The sequence below is a fragment of the Heteronotia binoei genome, chromosome 18 (assembly GCF_032191835.1).
Source record: "Heteronotia binoei isolate CCM8104 ecotype False Entrance Well chromosome 18, APGP_CSIRO_Hbin_v1, whole genome shotgun sequence".
Lineage (NCBI taxonomy): Eukaryota > Metazoa > Chordata > Lepidosauria > Squamata > Gekkonidae > Heteronotia > Heteronotia binoei.
Window position 1 is genome coordinate 180,838 of NC_083240.1, and position 23,158 is coordinate 203,995.

General features: G+C 61.3%; 1 protein-coding gene across 1 annotated transcript; it reads left to right on the forward strand.

The window, feature by feature from the left end:
• Positions 1-2,373: 2,373 nt before the first annotated feature.
• Positions 2,374-21,949, forward strand: EPHA2 (EPH receptor A2). Its single transcript, XM_060258704.1, has 17 exons — positions 2,374-2,478; positions 7,142-7,209; positions 8,585-9,254; positions 12,575-12,730; positions 13,171-13,503; positions 15,386-15,510; positions 15,632-15,791; positions 15,889-15,991; positions 16,876-16,931; positions 18,190-18,315; positions 18,407-18,589; positions 18,686-18,747; positions 18,881-19,090; positions 19,457-19,606; positions 20,087-20,280; positions 20,419-20,574; positions 20,834-21,949. Exons 1-17 carry the CDS (start codon positions 2,406-2,408, stop codon positions 20,937-20,939), a joined length of 2,931 nt encoding a protein of 976 aa, XP_060114687.1. The 5' UTR covers positions 2,374-2,405; the 3' UTR covers positions 20,940-21,949.
• Positions 21,950-23,158: the final 1,209 nt, after the last annotated feature.

Here is a 23,158-nt window from a genome sequence, read left to right on the forward strand (position 1 = left end):
GGGAGCGGGCAGAAGAAGATGAGCCACGCAGGCTGGAGACAGGCGGCCCAGGCCCTCCCCCACCCCCTGCCGCCGCCGCTGCCGCGAGATCTCCCTGGCCTGCCTGCCTGCCTGCCTGCCTGCCTGCCTTCCTTCCTTCCTTCCTTCCTTCCTTCCGCGGGGCTGCTGCACTGGAGAAGGTTGGGACCGTCGGTGACACGGCCTCTGCTCCCCCCCACCCCGCGCCAGCAAAACTCTCCCGCCCGATAGGCGAGCCGCGTGGGCCCTTGGTGAGGAGGGGCAGCGCCCGGCAGGCTCCGCTGGGGGGGGGGGGGACCGATCCCAGACTGTTGCCTTGGCTGCCCTCCAAGCATACCCGGCCGGAGCTAGGGGGGGGGCGGTCTGTCCAAACTGCAGCGCCTCTTGCAAAGGGGACTTCCCCCCACATGCCATGGCGAGAGACCCTCTTCTTTGGGGGGTCCATGGGGGGTGGAAGGGGGCCGCCGGGGCAGCAGTTGCACTGCGGAGGGAGGGACGGTCCAGCCCTGGCAAGGAACCTGCCCAGCGGGGCTCCAGTCGGTGTCTCCGCCCAGCGAAGCGCCAGCGAGCTCTGATGGCGGGAAGGAAGGCAGAGGAACGTCTCCGAATCAGAGAATCCTCCAGTGGGAACGTGGCACCTCCGCGGTCATCTAGTCCAACCCCCTGCACCTTGCAAGGACGTCACGAATACCTCCCCCGCTCCCCGAGATCGCAGAATCAGCATCGCTGTCTTGCGGGAGGGGGGCCGGGGGGGCAGCATCAGGAAACCCTCCAGGTGGAGGCGGGGGGGAGGCTGACTCCTTGGCTTCCGGGGCTCCCTGAGGCTGGCTGGGCCTCTATCCGGAAGGAAGGGAACAAGAGGCATAAGATGCTTTGGGTGGAGACAAGCGCTCCCAGATGGGGGAGGGCGAGTCACCGGGCCCCAGGTCTGCGCATTGCAGAGACTACATGTCCGCAAGCAGGGACTTGCAGGCCGTGGCTCCTTCCGAGAAAGAGGAGTCACCAGGCGCCTCCCAGCAAGGCAGCTCGCTCGGGTGGTGCTCAGGCTCAGCTCTTCTGCGAAAGCACGAAGCCCGCCCGCGGAGCGGAAGACGCGCAGGGCCTGAGCCCGCGAGGGGGGGAGGGTCTCCAGAAAGAAAGACGCGCCAGCCCCCACCCCAGCTCAGGGGTGTCTCTATGGGGGGAGGGCCGGGGGCCTTCCGGAGGATTCTGCCCCAGCAGCACAGCCCCCTTGCAGCCCATACGCGCCAGGCCAGCAGGTGGCTCAGCCCGAGGTCCCTCCAGCCCACCCCCGCCCCACCCCCCTGCACCCCTCGCCCGAGGAAGGGCTCCCGGCGCAGTCCCCCCCCAGCCCCACCCATGGCGGCTGGGGGGGGGGCGGCAGGGGTCCTCCTCGCCTCTTTAGGGGCCGCCTCCCGCCGCTGGCGCTCGAGGTGAGCGAAGGAATCCCGGGCTGCCTTTGATGCTTCTCAGGCCGGCCTATGATGCGGGGGGGGGGGGAGATTCCTGCCTCGTGACATCAGCCGGGGGGGGGGGGGCGGTGAGAGAGCCATTCCGTGGTCTGCGGAAGCGGGGGGGGCTTCGGGCACCCCGAGGCTGGCAGGAGACATGAAACGCCCTTGGTCTTCGAGGGGCTCCGGCAGAAGGGAGGGAGGGGAAGCAGGAGGCGCCCCCCCCCCCGCCCGCTTGCCGCAGGCCCCAGGCGCTGGCGCAGGGCCCAGGAGAGGGGCGGCGGGGCGGGAGTGAAGAGTCTGAGCTGGGGGGGCTCGCGGGGGGGGGGCTGCTCAGCGGCAAACTCCCCAGGGGCCTGCAATCCCCCCCCGCAAACCGGGATCTTATTAAAGCAAACCAGAACCCCCCCCCCGGCCTCCGCCCTGCGACGCCCTTCCTCCCCCCCCCTCGGGGTGATGAATTCCCAGGCAGAAGTTTCCTGCCTGAGCTCAGCCGTGAGTAAGTGCAAGGCGGGGGGCGGGGGGGGAGGGGGCGGCTGCCCCGCCTGATGCGGGGGGGGGGGGGCTCCTCCCGGGGGCGGCCTGAATGCCCGGCGGCAGGGAGGGGAGGGGGGCGGCTGCCTCCAGCCACTGGGGCGAGGCTCAGAGTCGGGGCCGGCAGGGGGCTGCCCCCACCTCTCCCCGACGGCAGCTGCGCGAACGAGCGGGGCCCCCGAGGCGAGGCCGGCCTTTGGGCTGCGAGGGAGGAGCCGAGGCCCGGCGGGGCAGAAAGAAGGGGCCGGGAGGGGGCGGGGCAATGCTGGAGGGGCGGCTCCCCGGAGGCCCCCCCTCCCGAGGGGCGTGGCCGGCGTGACGTCAGGGCGGGGCATGAATGAAGTGGGCCCGAAGTTTCCCACCGGCTCCCATTGAAGCCTCCGCGCGTGACTGGCCGGGCCGATGGGCCGCGCCGGCCGCCTCCTCCTCCTCCTCCTCGTGGCCGGGCTGCTGGGCGGCTGCCGGGGCCGGGAAGGTGAGCGGCCGAGGGGGCGGGGGGGGGGGGGAGGCCGGCAGGGCCGCCGGGCCCGGAGGGAGACGGGGGGGGGGCGGGGGCCGCCGAGAACCGCCAGCCCGCCCCTGGAGCCGCCGCTGAGTCAGCCCGCGAAGAAGGAGCGCCCAGCCCCGCCCGCCCGCCCGCCGACGGCGCGCCCTGCGCTGCCTCCCCCCCTCCCTTCTGGGGCAGCCCCGGGCGCCCCCTGCCCCCGCCGCCCCCCGCCCTCCTCCTCCGGCCCGTGGGAGGGAGGGAGCCTGGGCGCCTCTGCGGCCTGCGGGCGTCCTCGGGGAGTGGGGGGGGGTCTGCCGCCTTGGGGGTCGGGGCCCCTGTGCGGGGGGGGGGGGGTCTGCCGCCCGCCTTTCCTGGGGACTCCGCAGCCCCCCCCCCGGCAGACGGGAAGGTCTTGGTGGGCAGAAGAGGCGGGGGCGGGGGGGCTCCCTCTCGTGTGGGGCGAATTCTGGAAACATCGCCCCGCCGGCCCGCGCAGGCGGCTCTCGGTGCTGTCGGGGCCAGGTGGCCGCTCCCCCAAGAGTCTCGCGCTCGAGCGGTGCAGAGAGGCCTGCTGTCTTCTTCCCCTGCACCGGGGAAGGGGGGGGGGTCACTTTTGGAAAGAGCAGAGGGCGGAGAGTGACGCCTGTGGGCGAGGTGCCAAGAGAGCTTTTCCTCCCTCTCCGGAACTCCTAGAACTTGCGGGGCTCAAGGAAGCTGCCGGGCAGGAGATTCAGGACAGACTCCTGGGCCCAGAGAGGGGCTGGAAGGGGGAATGGGCTGCCGGGGTCCTGGAGGAGAGGTCTGGCAATGGCTACCTGCCCTGGCCGCTGAGGGGAACCTCCACAGTCAGAGGCTCTCTGCCCTGTTGCTGGCCCTCCAGAGCAGCTGGTTGGCCACTGCGTGAGACAGGAGGCCGGACTGGATGGACCTTCCCTGGTCTGATCCAGCAGGGCTCTTCCGATGTTCTTCTCAGGGGAAGGCCTTGGCCTCTCTGCCCTGATGTTGGCCACTGTGTGAGACAGGATTCTGGACTGGATGGACACTTGCTGGTCTGACCCAGTGGGGCTCTTCTGATGCTTTGGCCTCTCTGTCCTGTTGTTGGCCCTCCAGAGGAACTAGCTGGCCACAGTGTGAGACAGGAGGCTGGACTATAAGGGTGATTAACATGTGGAATTCACTGCCACAGGAGGTGGTGGCGGCCACAAGTATAGCCACCTTCAAGAGGGGTTTAGATAAAAATATGGAGCACAGGCCCATCAGTGGCTATTAGCCACAGTGTATGTGTGTATATAAAATTTTTTGCCACTGTGTGACATAGAGTGTTGGACTTGATGGGCCGTTGGCCTGATCCAACATGGCTTCTCTTATGTTCTTATGACTAAGTGACCCTCCCTGGTCTGATCCAGCAGGACTCTTCTGATGTTCTTCTCAGGGGAAGGCCTCAGCCTCTCTGCCCTGTTGTGGGCCCTCCAGAGGAACTGGCTAGTCCCTGTGTGAGACAGGAAGCTGGACTGGATGGACCCTCCCTGGTCTGACCCAGCAGGGCTGTTCTGAAGTTCTTCTCAGGGGAAGGCCTCAGCCTCTCTGCCCTGTTGTGGGCCCTCCAGAGGAACTGGCTAGTCCCTGTGTGAGACAGGATGCTGGACTAGATGGACCCTCACTGGTCTGATCCTGGAAGAATCTTCTGATGTTCTTCTCAGGGGAAGACCTCTGCCTCTGCCCAATTGTGGGCCTTCCAGAGGAACTAGTTGGCTGCTGTGTGAGACAGGAGGCTGGACTAGATGGAGCCTCCCTGGTCTGACCCAGCAGGGCTCTTCCAATGTTCTTCTCAGGAATGCCTCTGCCTCTCTGCCCTGTTGCTGGCCCTCCAGAGGAACTGGCTGGTCACTGTGTGGGACAGGAGGCTGGACTATAGAGGAACCCTCCCTGGTCTGACCCAGCAGGGCTCTCTATATGTTCACCACAGGGCCCTCCCCAAGCAAAGCCAGGCATTGCTTTTTCTGCACAAAGAAAAAAGCAAGCACAAAATCTCTCCCCCCCCCCCCACCGCAAAGTTCCCCAACCCGAGCTCCTTTTGTGGGCAGGGGAGGAGTCAGCCCTTGGCTGGCAGGCGAAGGGCTTGGCTCCAGCAGGAGGCGGCCTGGCTGGGGATTCTGGCCAGGACTTCTGCTCAGCCTGAAGGCTGTGGGCTGCTGTCCCATGGGGGGGGGGGGGGTTGCTGGCGGCTGGGAGCTCAGTGGTGCCTCGGGATGGGGGGGGGCAGCTGGGAGCCCCTAGGCCTTATCCAACACCCCAGCTGAGGTGGCGCCCTCAGAACAGAGATGCTGGTGGGAGGAGTGGAGGGGGGCTGCACTAGGGCAGAGGCAAGGGGGCTGCCGATTGCTTCTCTGCCAGGTTGGCCCCATTCCTCCCGTTTCCTCGCACTGCTCCCAAACAGAGGCTGGCCTGGGGGGAGCCCCTCCCTGAAAGTGCCAGGAGCTGCGGCTGAAATAGGCAAGCAGCCCGGCTGCCCCCCTCCCCGGAGATGCTCCTGCAGCCAGAAGCCCTCCTTCATCCATCTTCTGGAAGAGATTTGCAGGGCAGGGGATAGAAGTCTGGGAGGGCAGGGGGGGGGCGGCAGAGAAGCCCACAGAGGGGCCGGGCCAGGGCAACACAGGGGACTTCCCAGCCCCACCTCCAGCAATCTTCATGAAAAGGCCTTTGGAGTTCATGGCGCCTCCCTCCTTCTCTTCCCTCCCTCCCTCCCTCCTTCCCTCCCTCCCTCCATTTCGTCCTCCTTCCCTCCCTCCCTCTCCTTTGTTTTCCTTCCTTCCTTTCTTCCTCCTTCCTTCCCTTCCTACCTTCATTTCCTTCCTTTTTTCCTCCCTTCCTCCCTCCTTCCCTTTCCTCCCTTCCTTCCCTCCCTCCCTTTCTTCCTCCTTCCTTCCCTTCCTCTCTTTCCCTTCCCTTCCTTCCCTTCCTCCCTTCCCTCCCTCCCTTCCTTTCTTCCTCCCTCCTTCTCTTCCTTCCTTCCCTCCCTCCCTCACTTCCTTCCTCCTTTCCCTTCCTCTCTTCCTTTCTTTCTCCTCCCTTCCCTCCCTCCCTTTCTCTTCCCTTCCCTCACTCCCTTCCCTCCCTCCCTTCCCTCTCTTTCTTTCTTTCTTTCTTTCTTTCTTTCTTTCTTTCTTTCTTTCTTTCTTTCTTTCTTTCTTTCTTTCTTCCTCCTTTCCTTCCCCCTCCTTCCCTTTCTTCCTCCTCCCTTCCTTCCTTCCTCCCGCCTCCCCTCCCTCCCTTCTCTTCTTTCTTCCTCCTCCCTTCCCTTCTCTCTCTTCCTTCCCTTCCCTTCCTTCCCTTCTCTCTCTTCCTTCCCTTCCCTCCTTCCCTTTCTCCTTCCCTCCCTCCCTTCCTTCCTTTCCCTCCTTTCCCTTCCTCTCTTCCTTTCTTTCTCCTCCCTTCCCTCCCTCCCTCTCTCTTTCTTTCTTTCTTTCTTTCTTTCTTTCTTTCTTTCTTTCTTTCTTTCTTTCTTTCTTTCTTTCTTTCTTTCTTTCTTTCTTTCTTTCTTCCTCCCTCCCTTCCCCCTCCCTCCCTTTCTTCCTCTTCCCTTCCTTCCTCCCGCCCTCCTGCCTCCCCTGCCCTCCCTTCCTTCCCTCCTTTCTTCCTCCTCCCTTCCCTTTCTCCTTTCCTTTCCTTTCTTCCTTCTCCCTTCCCTTCCTCCCTCTCTTTCCTTCCCTTCCTTCCCTTCTCCCTCTCTTCCTTCCTTTCCCTCCTTCTCTTCCTTCCCTCCCTTCCTCCCTTTCCTCCCTCCCCCTCTCCTCCCTCTCCTCCCCTCCCTCCCTTCCTCTCTTCCTTTTTCTCCTCCCTTCCCTTCCTTCCTTTCTCCCTTCCCTCCCTTCCCTTCCTCCCTCCCTCCCTCCCCCAGGCCTGCCACTGTGGCTTCTGCCCACCCCTTCATTCCTCAAGAGGTGTCTTGGGGCTTCCATGGAGGTGTCTGGCCAAGGGAGCTGCTGGTGGGGGGGAGCAGCCCGGCCTCTCCCAGGGCTCCAATGGGTCCCATTCCCCTCTTTGGCGTGCCGGAGCCCTTTGCCCTCCCCCCGCCACCCTCGCCCTGTTCCCAAACAAACAAACCACCCCTGATTCAGCACTTGGGCATTTCCTTGGATACCGACTGACGGGTGGTGACAAACAGAAGCCTGCCGGGCCTGGCTCTGTGGTGATAAGAGGGGTGAGCTCAGTGGCTCCCAAGCGTCTGCTGGCAGAGATGCACTTCCTGTGGGAGCCCAGATGGAGGCCGTCTTAGCCTGGGGGATAAAGAGCCGGTGCAGAGAGTCCTTGCCCCAGAGGGAGGGAGGATCCAGAGGGGGCAGCGAGGGGGCTGGGTGGTTATCTAGGGCTCTGTCTCCCCACCCCGCCCAGGAGGCCAGGGATCTGGCTGGGGGGGGGGGACTGCCAGGAGGAAGGGAGGGGAGGAGGGATCCTGCAAAGCCCCCCCAGATGGGGATCTCTTGGGCCCAGGACCCTCCAGCCAGCCAACCAGCCACTCTGCACGGGGTCTGGGAAGAGCTGCTCTACCCTCTAGACTGTCAACCCCCCCCCGCCCCGCTCAAGTCATGGCTGGCAGGCAGCGGCCTGTCTCCTGGGAGGGGGGCTGACCTTCTGTGCTTCCCCTTTGCAGTTGCCCTGCTGGACTTTGCCAAGGCGCAGGGGGATCTCGGCTGGCTGCACCATCCCTACGGCCAGGGGGTAAGTTCGGGGGAGGCAGCCCGAATACTGGCCTCGCACAGCAACTGGGGGGCTGTGAGGATTATGGAACTGACGGGGATGGGGAAGGGTTAGGCAGGCTAACCCCCCACCCTTTTTCTTGCTTGGCTGACTCTCAACCCCCACCCCCAGGCCTGCTCCGTCCTCCTCAGGCTCTTTTCAGGAGTGCCCCCCCTTTTCTTTTGGGGGGTTGGAAGCTGTGTTGTCTCTGCAGGCCCCGCACACCATGTCGGAGTCTTTCTTCCCCTCCCCCCCCCCCGCCTTCCCAGTCCCTCCCTCTCCTGGAAGGGGCAGTCCCAAGCCCAGTCTGTTTGACCCCTCCCCCCAGAGAAAGTGGCGCCCAGGCTCAGCTGGGATGCCAGTTTCCAGGTGGTGGCTGGAGAGCTCCCAGAATTCCAGTGGCCTCCAGGTGAGCAAGATGTCCAGTTCCCCTGCCCCTCTGCCCTCCCCCTCCTCAAGCCTCATGCTTTCCAGCCCCCTGCCCCAACCCCCCCCAAATCTCCAGGGGGTTCCCACCCCAGAGCTGGCAACCCTTGTTGGGAGCTGGGGGGGAGGAGGAAGAGCTGCCCTTCCTCTCTTGGCAAGGCTGACGGGGGGGAGGGCCAGAGGGAGGCCTGGGGGGCACTCTCTGGCAAGGGGGGTGGCGAGGGTGTCGGCCTAGGATCCAGGAGGCCCTGGGCAGAATCCCCACTTGCTGGGTACCCCCTTGGGGCCAGGCACGCTGTCAGCCCAGCCTGCCTCACAGGGTTGTAGAGAAGGTGAACAGGGGAGGGGAGGAGAAGGGGGGGGGGAAACCACTACGGGTATCACTGAAACAAACAAACAAATGCAAATGTTTCTTTAAAAATCCCTTCTGTCTGGAATTAGTACCTGCAAGGGGTGATTTGAGCATGCGGATGTTTAAATGGCTCAGACAAATTCACAAAAGGCAAATCTGTCTTTAGCTTTGGTTGTTAAGAACTGAACAAGACCAGCTGGGGTCCCCCCAAAGAAGGGGGGGCCACCTGCTGGCCCAGTTCCTGGTGGATTTGCTTTGTTTTCTGTCCCTGCCTTTCTCCTGGGGGGGGACCCAAAGCGCTTTCTGTGGCCCCCCCTTTTCCGTTTTAGGAAAGGGTCGAGGTTTTCTCTGTCTGAGACCCAGGAGAGCGGCTGCCAGTCAGCACAGGCAATGCAAAACTTGAAAGATGGGGGCGGTACAGGGACTGACTAATGGGAGGACAGCTCCATGCACACTCTGCCTCTCCCTGCCTCCTGCCATTCTTTCTAGTCTCCACCAGATCTCCTGTGGCAGCGAGTTCCACAGGCCATTCATGCCTTACTGGCTCCAATTCTCTCCTCCTGCTCCCCCCCCCCCCAGTGGGATCTTCTGCAGAACGTGATGAACGAGACTCTGATCTACATCTACTCCGTCTGCAACGTGATGGAGGGTGACCAGGACAACTGGCTGAGGACCAACTACATCTACCGTGGCGAGGCGCAGCGGGTCTTTGTTGAGCTCCACTTCACTGTCCGGGATTGCAACAGTTTCCCCGGCAGCAGGACGGGCGCCTGCAAGGAAACCTTCAACCTCTACTACGCCGAGTCGGACGTGGACTATGGCACCAACTTCCAGAAGCGGCAGTTCCGCAAGATCGACACCATTGCCCCCGACGAGGTCACCGTGCGCGAGGACTTTGCTGCCCGCAACGTCAAGATCAACGTGGAGGTGCGCTCGGTGGGGCCCCTCTCACGCAAGGGCTTTTACGTGGCCTTCCAGGACATCGGGGCTTGCGTGGCCCTCCTCTCCGTCCGGATCTACTACAAAAAGTGCCCCCTCGTGCTCCACAACTTGGCCCAGTTCCCCGAGACAGTGGCTGGTGCCGACTCCCAGGCCCTGGCCAAGGTGCAGGGGGCGTGTGTGGCGGGCGCGGTGGCAGCAGCAGAGGAACCCACCATGCACTGCAATGCTGACGGCGAGTGGCTGGTGCCCATCGGGGCGTGCCTTTGTCGCCAGGGCCACGAGCAGGAAGGGGATAGTGGCTGCAGAGGTAAGGGGGGGCGGTCCGTGCTGGTCTTTGTATGCCTGCCTGGAGCCATAGAAGAGGGGCTAGTGGGCATTTGTCCCCCTGCCCCATCCCAGCCACGCTATGCCATGCCATCCTGTGGGGGAGAGAGGAAACCCCCCCCCCAAGGTGCACCTGTGGAAAGGCCTGGGGCCAGAGAGCTGGCTCACATGGGGTCTGCGGGAGGGAGGGCTTTCTCCCTCTCCCGCCTGTCCTGCCTCACAGGGCCGTTGCAAGCATCACAGACAATGCAGCTGGTCAGTCGGTGGCGGGGGAGGTTTCCATTGTGGGCAGCGGAGCTCCCTCCTTCAGGTGCTGGCAGAGCTGGCCCTTGCTGGGTGTCCCGAGGGGGCCACAAGTCCCTGAAATGCTCTGGTGGGCTCTGAGCCCCCCCCAGATGGGAGCTGTTTCCCTGTGATGGGAGGTTTGGGGGTGGGCGAAGGGCAGGGGGGTGACGGGCTGTGCCCTCTTTCCCTTGATTGGCTGGAGAGGCCGAAGGCAGTGCCCCCTTTTGCAGAGGTGAAGAAGGACCTGGTGAGATGCTTGGCTGGGGAGCTGGTTAGAAAAAGTGAGAATTAGAATCACAGAGTTGGAAGGGGCCTCCATGGTCATCTAGTCCACCCCCCGCAGGTTGCCTCCCCCCACATCCCCAGTGGCCGCTGCTCCATGCCCAGAAGATAGCTAACCCCACCCCCCCCCAAACCCTCCGGGATCCATGGCCAAGCCCCGGCCTGGAGAAAACTGCTTCCTGCCCCCAAAGCGGAGATCAGCAGCATTTCCCTGGGCCTGGGAGAAAGGCCCGGAGAAGGAGGGGAAGAAGATCAAGCGTTCTTGGTCTGCAGCCAGATGATTTCCTGCTTCCGTTCATCCCCTGATGAGGCGCCTCCCCCACCCCCCCTGCTAGGTCCCACCCCCAAATCCCAGGCTTTGGGGCTGGTGACTCAGAAGGAGCAGGACTCTCCCTCCCAGCATCCCCCCAACTGCCTGGAAGGGCCTTGCGCTTACTGACCCAGAAGCCCCCTTGGCGCCAGGGGGGAGGGGCTGGGCCCTGTTTGGCACTGCTTCCCCCCTCCCCCACCAGTGGCTGCAGCATCCACAGCGGGTGGGCGGGGCGGAGGAGGAAAGAAAGAATGTGCCCTTTTGTGTGGGGCCTCCGACCTGCCCTCCTGGCTGCTGGTGCAGTGCAAAAGGGAGAGGCCCGTGGGCAGGAAACAAAGGCGGCTGGGCTTCAGGGATAATCAGCACGGAAATCCTGGCCTTCCTGTGTGCACACAGCCCCTCTCCCCCCCTCCCCGCCACTCCTGCGCTGCCAGGGCCTCCCCCCTCCCTTTCTCTTTCTCACTTGGCCTTTCCCCCACCATGGGAGGGGCATGCAGCCAGGAGCTGTTCTATTCCCCGACAGGGCTGCTGGCTGCGCCCACCCTGGCCCGCTGGCAGGTGGATTCCTTCCCGTGGTGCGGCCCTGCCCCCTCCCGGGCCACTGGCCACCCACCCTGGCCAAGTCCTGCCCCAAAGGCACCCACCTGCCTAGACTGGGGGGTGGGCAGGGTGCTCCAGCAAGCAGTCTGCTCGGGGGCGACCTTTATAGGCCATCCGATTCCGGGGAGCTTGGTGCCTGTCTGTGAGCCCCTGGTCACTTGGGGGGAGAGCTGTCCAGCCCTTCCTGGTGGGACTACACCTCCCAGTATGCCCTGCCCCAGGCTGGCCAAGCACAGGGGGAGAAGATAGCTCAGCAGCTGAGTGGGGGAGGCGTCTGTGAGGTTTTCTCCCAGGCCCCCTGCATGCAAAGTGGGGAGGGGGCTGCCCTGGAGGCAGGGGAGGAGAAGCCAGGTGGGAAAGAGCAAGGGGGCTGCCTTTGGGGGCCTTGCAGGGGCTGCGTTCCCATCCCTGCCCCTCATCCTAGCAGAACAAGGGGGCAGGCAGGCTGACTGGCAACTGGCACAGAAGCCTTCTCTCCTTGACTGGGTGGGGGGGCCACCACTTGGGAGGTGGGGAACTCCGTGTGTGTGTGTGTGGTGCACATGCACACACACACTGTTGTTGTTGCTCGTTTAGTCTAAGACTTTAGACCCCTCTTTGAAAAGGTGGATTGTGTCTCTGGGACCCTCCCTCAGGGCAGCTGACTGGGGGGGGCAGGCAGGGGAGCACTGCCAGAATGGCTCCAGGACTGAAGAGGAATGTGAGGAGAGGAGGGGCGGCTCCCCTGAAGCCCCCTCCCCCCCCACTGCTGGTGGGCTTTCCTGCCTGCTGGGAGCACAGCAGCTCTCTCTCTGCCTGCCCTCCGTTGCTCAGCAAGCAGAAGGGACTCAGCTGCGCCCACCCCGGGTCTCAAAGGCGCAGGGGCTGTAGCTGAAGCAGCTGCTTCCAAGAGACAAACTGGAAATAATCACCAAAGATTAAAATGATCACCACTATTTGCTACAACACACTGCCACTTACATATACGCAATAAAGCATCAAGTATTTTCTATTGTGTGCATGTAAGTGGCAATGTGTTGTAGCAAATAGTGGTGATCATTTTAATCTTCAGTGATTTTTCCAGTTTGTCACTTTGACACCGAAGCCTGTATATTTGTCATAATAGCTCCCAAGAGCCAGGCAGGCAGGATGGCTGTTTTCTTTCCAAGAAGCAGTGAATGCATGGCTGGGGCAGAAGTCCAGAGCCCAGGGACTTGGGGGGTGCAGAGGCCCAGATGCTGTGGCTCCCTTCTGGGTCTCTCTGGGCCAGGAAGGGCCTTGTTGGGCTCTTGGGACCTTCTGGCCGGGAGGGAAGTGGAGGCAGCCAAGAGCTGCTGAGCCATGGCCCCTCCCCAAAGAGGGCATCTCCCCCGGGTGGGGGTGGGGGAGCTCTGCTGCCTCTGGGGAAGGCAACCCAACAGGTCTGGCTGTGGAGCCCTGCAGAAGCGGGGCTGGGGGGCGGGGTGTTCCCTCCAGCTGCTGAAAGCCTTTCCGGCCCTCAGGGAAGTGATGGGATTCCAGGGGGCCCTGGGGAGGAAATCTGCTTCCTCGGGAAGTAGGGGCTGTGCCAGGAAAGGGGCGTGACCTGTTCCTCTGCCTAGCCCCCTCTCCCAGTGCAAATGCTCCGGGATGCCCACATGCCCACCAGACCCCTGCTCTGAGAGCGTGTCGTTCTAGCTGAAGAGCAGAGTCCCTTGAAGACCGTGCGGTGCTCTTCTTCCCATTTCACAGCCCTGAGGCCAAGAGAGTGCCTTGCCAGAACCTGATTTGAATCGAGATCTCTTGGTTGAAGCCAGGCCTCCCTCTGCTGACCCCCCACCCTGCCCTTTGGTCTCCCTTCTCTGCAGCCTGCCCCGCTGGTTTCTTCAAGCCGGACATCTCCAACAGCGCCTGCTCAAAGTGCCCCTTGCACACGCTGCCATCTTCTGAGGGTGCCACCTTGTGCCCCTGCCAGGAAGGCTATTTCCGGGCCTCGAGTGACCCAGTCTCTCTGCCCTGCACACGTAAGTGGGAGAGAGGCCTCTTGGTCTGCGGCCCAGAAAAGGACAGAACACATACACACTCCCTTTTTTAAAAATAAAACCTTTCCCTGCTCACCTTCTGAGGTGAGGGTGTTTAGCCTGTTCCCATTCATGGAAACTGAAGCATGAGACCATTTCACAGCTGGGAAAGCAAAGGGCTTCAACAGTCAACGAAGCCAGGTCTGCTAATGGGCCGGAATGGAGCCTCCAGTTCTCTGGCATCTATAGAGCAGAAGGGGGGGCTGTGACCTTGCTCTGCCTGAGGCAGATGGCGTCCATGAGGGTCCCAGGAGAATGGGGCATGCCAGCAGAGGGCTCCGGTCTGGCAAAGCAGGGTGTGGCTGAGGGTTGGATGCCACTCCACCAGCGAGAGCCACACCAGTGAAATGTGGGTTGGGGCCACCCCCTTGTATCTCCTGCAGGCCCGCCCTCTGCTCCGTGGGGCGCCAGAGCAATAGGTTTGGGGGCCAAGGTGCAGCTGCGCTGGTCCCCGCCTCAGGACACCGGGGGCCGCCAGGACATCACCTACAGCGTGACATGCCAGCAGTGCGGGCCGGAGGCAGGGGAATGGCAGCCCTGCGATGCCGCCGTCCGGTACTCAGAGGAGGCTCGTGCCATGACCGGCACCTCCCTCACCATCAGCGACCTGGAGCCACACGTCAACTACACCTTCACGGTGGAGGCCAGGAATGGCGTGTCCTCCTTCAGCCCGAAGCGGAGCTTTGCGGTCACCAGCATCAGCATCAACCAGACAGGTAAGGACCCGCCCCAAGTGTGTTGCTCCTTGTGCAGAGAGGCAGATGCAAATGACAAATGTGGCTGCTCTCGACAAGGGAAGCACAACACTGGCTGCTTTGATTGTCACTCGCTTTCCTTAGTAAGCCCCTTAGGGGTGGCGTTTGCCCTTTTCCCCACTGCTGCCCCTTCCAGAGCCCACTTGTGATCCAGTGTTCTGCTTTCAGAGCCCCAAGATCCTGTGCAGTCTTCTTCTCAGCTGGCTCATAAGAACATAAGAGAAGCCATGTTGGATCAGGCCAGTGGCCCATCCAGTCCAACACACTGTGTCACATAAGAACATAAGAGAAGCCCTGTTGGATCAGGCCAATGGCCCATCCAGTCCAATACTCTGTGTCACATAAGAACATAAGAGAAGCCCTGTTGGATCAGGCCAGTGGCCCATCCAGTCCAATACTCTGTGTCACATAAGAACATAAGAGAAGCCCTGTTGGATCAGGCCAGTGGCCCATCCAGTCCAATACTCTGTGTCACATAAGAACATAAGAGAAGCCCTGTTGGATCAGGCCAATGGCCCATCCAGTCCAATACTCTGTGTCACATAAGAACATAAGAGAAGCCCTGTTGGATCAGGCCAGTGGCCCATCCAGTCCAACACACTGTGTCACATAAGAACATAAGAGAAGCCCTGTTGGATCAGGCCAGTGGCCCATCCAGTCCAATACTCAGTGTCACATAAGAACATAAGAGAAGCCCTGTTGGATCAGGCCAGTGGCCCATCCAGTCCAATACTCTGTGTCACATAAGAAAAGCCCTGTTGGATCAGGCCAGTGGCCCATCCAGTCCAACACTCTGTGTCACACAGTGGCAAAAAAAATTATACACACACACACTGGCTAATAGCCACTGATGGACCTCTGCACCATATTTTTATCTAACCCCCTCTTTGTCTATGCTTGTAGCCACCGCCACCTCCTGTGGCAGTGAATTCCACATGTTAATCACCCTTTGGGTGAAGAAGTACTTCCCTTTATCTGTTTTAACCTGACTGCTCAGCAATTTCACGGAGTGCCCACGAGTTCTTGTATTGTGGGAAAAGGACTTCTTACTCTGCTTTCTCCATCCCATGCATAATCTTGTCAACCTCTATCATGTCACCCCGCAGTCGACGTTTCTCCAAGCTAAAGAGCCCCAAGCGTTTTAACCTTTCTTCATAGGGAAAGTGTTCCAACCCTTTAATCATTCTAGTTACCCTTTTCTGGACTTTTTGCAATGCTCTAATATCCTTTTTGAGGTGCAGTGACCAGAACTGCACACAGTACTCCAAATGAGACTGCACCATTGATTTATACAGGGGCATTATGATACTGGCTGATTTGTTTTCAATTCCCTTCCTAATAATTCCCAGCATGGTGTTGGCCTTTTTTATTGCAAACGCATACTGTCTTGACATTTTCAGTGAGTTATCTACCACAACCCCAAGATTTCTCTCTTGGTCAGTCTCTGCCAGTTCACACCCCATCAACTTGTATTTGCAGCTGAGATTCTTGGCCCCGATGTGCATTACTTTGCACTTGGCCATACTGAACCTCATCTTCTCAAAACCTCTGCTAAACTCCTCTGCATGTATCTAAAATTGGGGGGGGGGGGGTTGTTCCAGTTTGCATCCCAGATGCCTCTGAGCAGCCCCTGGGAGAAGGTGGGGGGGGGGCTGAGAGTCTTTGGTCTGCCCCCAAGCTCTTCTGACCATGGGGTGTGGGGTGGTGGTGCTGAGTTCTGTCCCCGTCCTGTTGTGGCTGGGCCGGACACTGCCCAAAGCAAAGCAGGTGACATCCAAGGGTGCTGGGGACAGGGGGTGAACCCAGGGCACATGGCCATTGCTCCTTCTGCCCCTCTGCTCAGAGCCTCCGCGAGTGACCTCCGTGACCCTTGCGAGCCGCTCCGCCACCAGCCTGGCCCTCTCGTGGACAGTCCCTCTCCGGCAGCAGAGGCAGGTCTTGAAATATGAGGTCACCTACAGCAAGAAGGTACCCTCCTCCCCCCCCACCCCCCGCCTTGCCTTGCCTTGCCGGGCATCTCTGCTCTTGCTGCTCCCCCTGCCAATGAGGGCCCTTCCCAGAAGAACTGTTGGATTTGTTCGCTTTGCAGAAGGATGAGAGCAGTTATTCGGTGGTTCGCTGTGAAGGCAGCTCGGTGACCCTGCTGAAGCTGACCCCAAGCACCAAATACCTGGTGCGAGTTCAGGCACTGACCCAGGAGGGCCACGGGCCCTACAGCATGGAGCACGAGTTTGAGACACTTGATGAAGGTGAGTGCTCCTCTTAATGCAGCAGTGAGGAGGGTCCTGGGGCGGGCGGGCGCTCCCTTTTCCCTGACCCCCCTCCCCCTTTTCTTTTCTTTGGCAGGCTCTGAAGGCAGAAGCACTGCCGCAGTGCTCGGGGGCTCCATTGCTGGCCTCACCCTCATGGCGTTTGTGCTGCTGGCCGTTGTCCTGTTCATTCGCCAGCGGTATGTATTTCCCAGAGGCTGAGCAGACTTTCGGTGGCTCCTCCAGGGGGGCATCCGTGGCATCAGCTGGGTGCTTTTGGGCAGCTGAGGCCCTGCAGGCTCTTGGACAGGCAGCCCTGGTCCCGGTTCTTTCCTTCTCGGGCCCCGTCAGCAGCTGGGCTCTGGCCTTTTTCGGGGGAGAGGGGTGGGCATAGGCCCAGAACGTCTTCATCTTCAGGGCATTCCTGGCTTCCCTCTCCCCCTCCTGCTAGGCACGACTCTCTTCTCTGGAGAGGAGGGGGCGGCTGAGTCTCTGAGGTCACTTCCAAGACAGGCTTCTCCCTTTTGTCCTGGGGTGATTCGGTTGGCTTCAAAACCCATGAAGGCCACGGTTTAGCAGCACTTTTCAAGTCTTCTGGCCGAGAGAGAGAGAGCAGATGTGCAGGGCTGTGAGAGGGGCCTCTGGAGCCTGCCAGGGGTGGGGAGGGGATAAAGCCAAGGGTCTGCTGCAAAGATCTGAGTAGGGGGACCTGTGTTCAGAGGCCAGCTTGGCCACCAAGCTGACTAGGTCTGCAGCCCCCCCGCCCCCAGAACCACCAAGGGCTCTTCTCTGGGGGGGAGGAAGGGGAGGGCCACAGAGTCTTCCCTGCACTTTCTGGAGGAAGAGCAAGGTGGACATGTGCGTGTCCAGGACAGGAGAAATGGCTGCCCTGGCCGTTTGATGGGAAAGAGTGTGCCTGCGTGGGTGGGTGGAAAGGCCTTGAGACCAGTGCAGTGCAGGCCAGAGTCTCAGAAGGGTATTGCTGCCATCTGGGACGGGGGGGTGTCCAGAGGAAAGGGGCAGCAGCTGCCTTTCCTCCCGCAGAGGTCTGGTTCCAGCCTCTTGTTGCTGGGGATCTTTTCAGGAAGAAGAACTTGCGAGCACGACAGACGTCAGAGGACGTTTACTTCTCCCGGAATGGTGAGTGGGGGGTCTCCAGCCCAGCCCAGAAGAGCTAGTGGAGCCATTCCAGCGCCTGCAGTCCCTTTCAGAGAGCCAGAAGGGGGGCAAAATGCAGCCACAGCCTCAGGGACAGAAGGACACCTCTCCTACTGGCCTCCTTCCCTCTAAACTAGACAGCCAGTTTGGTGTAGTGGTGAAGTGTACGGACTCTTATCTGGGAGAACCGGGTTTGATTCCCCACACCTCCACTTGCAGCAGCTGGAATGGCCTTGCGTCAGCCATAGTGGTTAAGTGAGCGGACTCTTATCTGGGAGAACCGGGTTTGATTCCCCACTCCTCCCCTTGCAGCTGCTGGGATGGCCTTGGGTCAGCCATAGTGGTTAAGTGAGCAGACTCTTATCTGGGAGAACCAGCTTTGATTCCCCACTCCTCCACTCGCAGCTGCTGGAATGGCCTTGGGTTAGCCATAGTGGTTAAGTGAGCGGACTCTTATCTGGGAGAACCGGGTTTGATTCCCCACTCCTCCACTTGCAGCTGCTGGAATGGCCTTGGGGCAGCGCTAGTGGTTAAGTGAGCGGACTCTTATCTGGGAGAACTGGGTTTGATTCCCCACTTGCAGCTGCTGGAATAGCCTTGGGTCAGCCACAGTGGTTAAGTGAGCAGACTCTTATCTGGGAGAACCGGGTTTGATTCCCCACTCCTCCACTTGCAGCTGCTGGAATGGCCTTGGGTTAGCCATAGTGGTTAAGTGAGCGGACTCTTATCTGGGAGAACTGGGTTTGATTCCCCACTCCTCCACTTGCAGCTGCTGGAATGGCCTTGGGTCAGCCATAGTGGTTAAGTGAGCGGACTCTTATCTGGGAGAACTGGGTTTGATTCCCCACTCCTCCACTTGCAGCTGCTGGAATGGCCTTGGGTCAGCCATAGTGGTTAAGTGAGCGGACTCTTATCTGGGAGAACGGGGTTTGATTCCCCACTCCTTCCCTTGCAGCTGCTGGAATGGCCTTGGGTCAGCCATAGCTCTGGCAAAGGTTGTCCTTGAAAGGGCATCTGCTGTGAGAGCCCTCTCCAGCCCCACCCACCTCACAGGGTGTCTGTTGTGGGGGAAGGAGATAAAGGAGGTTGTGAGCCACTCTGAGATTTGGAGTGGAGGGCGGGATATAAATTCAATATCATCACCATCATCATTTGTAAGCCCATGGAGTGGAACGGGTTTCCATGCGACAGCAGGGTCTGCCCTTCACCGCATTTTTTTCCTCATCTCTGGGCTCCTCAGAGCAGCTGAAGCCACTGAAGACGTACGTGGACCCGCACACCTATGAAGACCCCGGGCAGGCTGTGTTGAAGTTCACCACAGAGATCCCGTCCTCCTGTGTCTCCCGGCAGAAGGTCATCGGGGCAGGTAGGGGGTCGGGAGGCAGAGGGGAGAGTTGCTGGCAGCAAGGAGGAGAAGCCCCCCCCCCCCACCATTGCTTTCCCTTTCTTCCCCTTAGGTGAATTTGGGGAGGTCTACAAGGGGGTCTTGAAGCAGGGCAAGAAGGAGCTGCCGGTGGCCGTCAAGACGCTGAAGTCGGGCTCCACGGAGAAGCAGCGCGTCGACTTCCTGAGCGAGGCCAGCATCATGGGCCAGTTCAGCCACCCCAACATCATCCGCTTGGAGGGCGTGGTCTCCAGATGTAAGCCCCCTGCCTCGAGGGAGCGGGAGGGCTGGGCTAGGAGTCGTGGGTCGTGGCCAGGCGTCACATGGCAGCTCACCCTCTCGCTTCTTGCAGCGAAGCCTTTCATGATCCTGACGGAATACATGGAGAAGGGAGCCTTGGACAGGTTCCTGCAGGTGAGAGAGCCCCCTCTGGCCTGGGTGGGGGTGGGAGGGAGGCGGTAGGGGTTCCCCCAGTCCCTGCAACCCAGGCCGGCCTCTGAGGAGGCAGACGGCCACCAAAAGAGCAGCCTTGGCCTTGTCTCGGCAGGAGAAAGATGGGGAGTTCTGTGCCAGCCAGCTGGTGGGCATGTTGCGGGGCATCGCTGCAGGCATGAAGTACTTGGCCAGCATGAACTACGTCCACCGGGACTTGGCTGCTCGCAACATCCTGGTCAGCAGCCAGCTGGTCTGCAAAGTCTCGGACTTTGGCCTCTCTCGGGTGTTGGAGGAGGATGCTGATGCCACCTACACCACCAGCGTGAGTGATGCCCTCTGCTCCCCAGGAATGCCAGCAGGCGGCCCAGAGTCAGGAAGGGAGAGAGGGACACCCAAGGGGCACTTCCAGGAAGAGACTTCCGGGCTAAGCAGGTGCTGCTCGGTTGGGCTGGCCAGAGCAGGGGCTGGATCTGTCTTTCTGGCACCTGACTTGGTTCTTTCTGCGCTTGGCAGGAGGAGCAGCAGCGTGTGGCAGAAGAGTCGGGGAAAGAAAGCTGGGCTGGGGCAGTCCCGAGGGAAGGCAGAAATCCCCACCGTGCTGGCTGTGGAGGGCTGAGCACCCTCCATGGGCAGGCCCCACCCCAGCCCCACATGGCAACCATGGTGCTTTGTGCCTTGGCCCCCACAGGGTGGGAAGATCCCCATCCGCTGGACAGCGCCTGAGGCCATCTCACACCGGAAGTTCACCTCTGCCAGTGATGTCTGGAGCTATGGGATTGTGATGTGGGAGGTGATGTCGTATGGGGAAAGGCCCTACTGGGAGCTCTCCAACCACGAGGTGAGTGCTCCTCTGGGGGGGCTTCATTCCCACTGCTGTGTCCCCCGCTGCTTCTTTGAATCTGTGGACCAAACAGGTGCCACCAGCTGATGGCGGTCTTGCTGGTCCAATCTGCCTTGGCCCTTTGTTGGTCTGCACTGTGCAGCATTCATGCGCAGCGCTTTCACTTTGTGCAGCACAGACTGGCCTCGTGATGGGGTTTGTGGGGGCAACTGGTCCTTCTCTCGTGTCAGTGCGTGTGTGTGAGAGAGAGACTGAGACTCTGACGGACTTCCTAGCAGGCCAGTGCCCCTCTCCCAACCAGGTCCTGCCCCTTGCAGTGCCAAGGCCCAGCTGAGGAGGGGCCCCAGCCTCGGGAACAGATGGCTTGCTGGAGACCCTGCCGTGGGGATGGGGCCCCCGCTGCATATGCTTCCAGCGCTGGAGTGGTGGGCACAAAGAGGGCTCCTCTTGCTTTGCTCACCTCCCCCCCCCCCACAGGTCATGAAGTCCATCAACGAAGGCTTCCGGCTCCCGGCCCCCCTGGACTGCCCCTCCGCCATCTACCAGCTGATGCTGCAGTGCTGGCAGCAGGAGCGCAGCCGCCGGCCCAAGTTCAGCGACATCACCAGCCTCCTGGACAAACTCCTCCGCTCCCCCAGCTCCCTCCAGCCCTTGGCAGACTTCGACCCTCGGTCAGTAGGAGCCACCTTGGGCTGCAAGGGGCGGGCCGGCTGGGGAGGGGGAACTGGCATCGCTGCTGCAGGAGCTGCCCCTCGCCCAGCCTGGAATGCCTCTCACGAGCCCTCGGGGGCCCTCTTGTGTCCTTGAAGGGTCTCCATCCGTCTGCCCAGCACCAGCGGCTCCGAGGGCACCCCCTTCCGCACAGTGGCTGACTGGCTGGAGTCCATCAAGATGCGCCAGTACACCGAGCGCTTTGCGGCCGCCGGCTACGACCACATTGAGCAGGTGGTCCAGATGACCAGCGAGTGAGTGCGGGGGCGGGGAGGAGGGTGAAGCACACAGCAGCCCCACTTTTGGCTCTTGCCTGCCTCAGTTTCCCCAAGGCAGGAGGCTGCTCCCATCGGGCAGGGCAGGCAGGGCGCTGTGCAACACCCGGGCTCCCTGCAGTGCATCCCGAAGGCCGCCGGGGCGGGGGGGGGGAGAATCTTCCCGTGGTCTCCATCCACCTGGGTAGAGCAAGAGGGCTCCTGCCTTCCCCCCTGACCTCCCCCTCCGTTCCCCCAGGGACATCCAGAGGACTGGGGTGCGCCTCCCTGGACACCAGAAGCGCATTGCCTACAGCCTCCTGGGCTTGAGGGAGCAGCTCAGCGCCGTGGGCCTTCCCCCGTGAGGCCGCCTGGCCCCTCCTGCCGGTGGCTCCCCCCCTCCCCCAGGCAGGACCTCTTTCCTGGGACATACTTGAAGTGGAGGATCCAGGTGCCAAAGGGAGTGGAGCAAGTGCCTCTCTCGCAGCTGAGCTCCTCCGTATTTATTGCTGTGGACAGAGAGAGCAGAAGAGGCGCCCGGCTGAGGGGTGGGTTCTTGCTGGTGCCACATAGAGCTGGCCAAAGTGGGCGCTTCTCTCTCTGGTGCTGTCTGCTCCACCAGCCCCGCCCCCCCTATCCTGAGGGCCTTTGGAGGTGCAAAACTGGCCCGTGGCAGGTTGGTGTTTTTGCAGAGAGACTGGAGAAGGGACCACCTGGAGCGCGGCAGAGTCCTGAGGAGTCTTCCTGGTTCCTGGGAGGCGGGCTGCTGGCAGCCTCGAGCCCCAGGTCCCCTTCACCTCCTCCTCTGCGTGGGGCTGGCTGGAAGGAAGCCACGAGCGAGTCTTGGCAGCACCAGGCCAGTCAGCATTGATGTGGGCTTGGTCTGCCCCACGTGTGTGGGGGGGACTCTGGGGCCTGGCCTGGCTTGTTCCTTTGAAGGTCCCAATTCCATTCCGGCAAGGAACAGCTGCCAGGGGCGGAGCGTGGCTCTGCTGGGCCCTTTCCTGTGTCTTCCTCCTCCCTTCGAGCACATGGGCTGAATCCTGGCCAGGCCCTCGAGCGGTCAAGTGTTCTAGCCCTGAAGGGGTTTTTCCGGGCCGGGCCTCCTGCCCTCTTGCCTGTTCTGTTTCTCCTCCCGCCCCATGATGCACTCCTGTTCTGCTGACCGTTCTGCCGTCAGTCTTATTCTCGTCTTTTTAAAAAAGAAAATGTAATTTATTTTTGTATATTTATTGATGAAAGAAAACAGATCACCCATTTTGCAGTTCATGATAACTCATGCACAGTTTTCAGCAACACTTGCAAAAAAGTGTCCTTCTGGTGTGCCGGAGTCTTGTTCTCTGGGTTTAATAAACGTTTATTCTTGAAGAAAAAAGGCGGCCTTTTGTCTGCCTCCTCTTTGGGGGGGGGGGCTGCCGGTGAGGAGGAGGAGGCCTTCCTTTCCTGCCTCTTGGCTGGCCCCTGCCCTTTGGCCTGGCCACGCTTTCTCCCTTCCTGCCCCCTGGGGGGGGGGGGCCTTGCTGACAGCTGTGTCATGGATGATGGGTCTTTGGCTCCTCTTCAGCAAAGCTGAAGCAGGTTTCCTCCTGGCCTGTGTGCCGCTGCAGTCGCAGCAAGGGCTGTGCCAAGGCCTGGGGGCAACTGTGGAGCAGCTCTGGTTTCCCCCTCCCCTCCCAGCCCGGTGGATGCCAGTGAGGTAGGCTCTGCAGGGTGGTCATCCAGGGCAGAGTGGGGATTTGAACCTGGTTCTCTGAGCTTTTGGCTGGCCAGGTAGCCTCTGCCTGAGCCCCTGGTGCCCCTCAGGTCTATCTCGGGGGCCATCAGGCCAAGGAGGGTCCCTCTCCCCTCGGGCCTCCCAGCAGCAACTGGGGTTAGGAGGTCCCGTTTAGTCGTGTTACCAGCAGTCACCGATGGGTTCTCCTCTGAAGTGGTCCAATCCCCTTGGAAAGGCAGCTGTATCCTGTGGCAAGGGGTTCCACATGTTGATACTACTACTAGTCAAAGAGAACTTCATACGGTGCTCATCTCTGTGCAGGAGTAGCAGGATGGCTCCCCCTGCCGTGGCAAGAGAGGGGGGGTCGTCCCCTGCAGGAGGGAGGGTCAGCTGCACCACCAGTCTCCCTGCAGCGGGGGAGGGAGCAGGTCCCACCTCCAGCCTTTGGCTCCTCCCACCCTGCCCAGCGGGTTCTCAGCCTGGGGGTGGGATTGGTGACTGGGGGGGGGGCTGCAGCATCGTGGGCAGAAAGACGGCTGCTCAGCAGGACTGCCCTGGCAATGGCCATGAGTCCCTGCAGGGGGAGGGGGCTGTAGAGGCGGCCTGGATTCCAGCCCAGGCACCTCACTCGAATGCGCCTCTTCCCTCAGACACACACACACGCGTGCGCACTGCACCCACCCCTGGGCCCCAGCAGGAAGCTTGGCCTGGGCTGGTTCTCACCCCCCCCCCCCCAAGGAGGTAGGTGACTCTTGGGCAGAAACTCCTCTGGTGAGACTGCCAGCAGCAATTAAGGGACTGAAAAGAAGAGGGGGGCAGACCTGAGAATGGAGCTGGGGGGGGGGAGCAGCTGACAGTTGAACTGTGCAA

What these genes read in the sequence shown, in the direction of transcription:
- EPHA2 (XM_060258704.1), top strand. Translation starts at nt 2,406, where the DNA reads ATGGGCCGCGCCGGCCGCCTCCTCCTCCTCCTCCTCGTGGCCGGGCTG. An exon ending in ACCATCCCTACGGCCAGGGG is followed by an intron (nt 7,210 to 8,584) that starts GTAAGTTCGGGG and finishes CCCCCCCCCCAG; the next exon opens with TGGGATCTTCTGCAGAACGT. An exon ending in AGTCTCTCTGCCCTGCACAC is followed by an intron (nt 12,731 to 13,170) that starts GTAAGTGGGAGA and finishes TATCTCCTGCAG; the next exon opens with GCCCGCCCTCTGCTCCGTGG.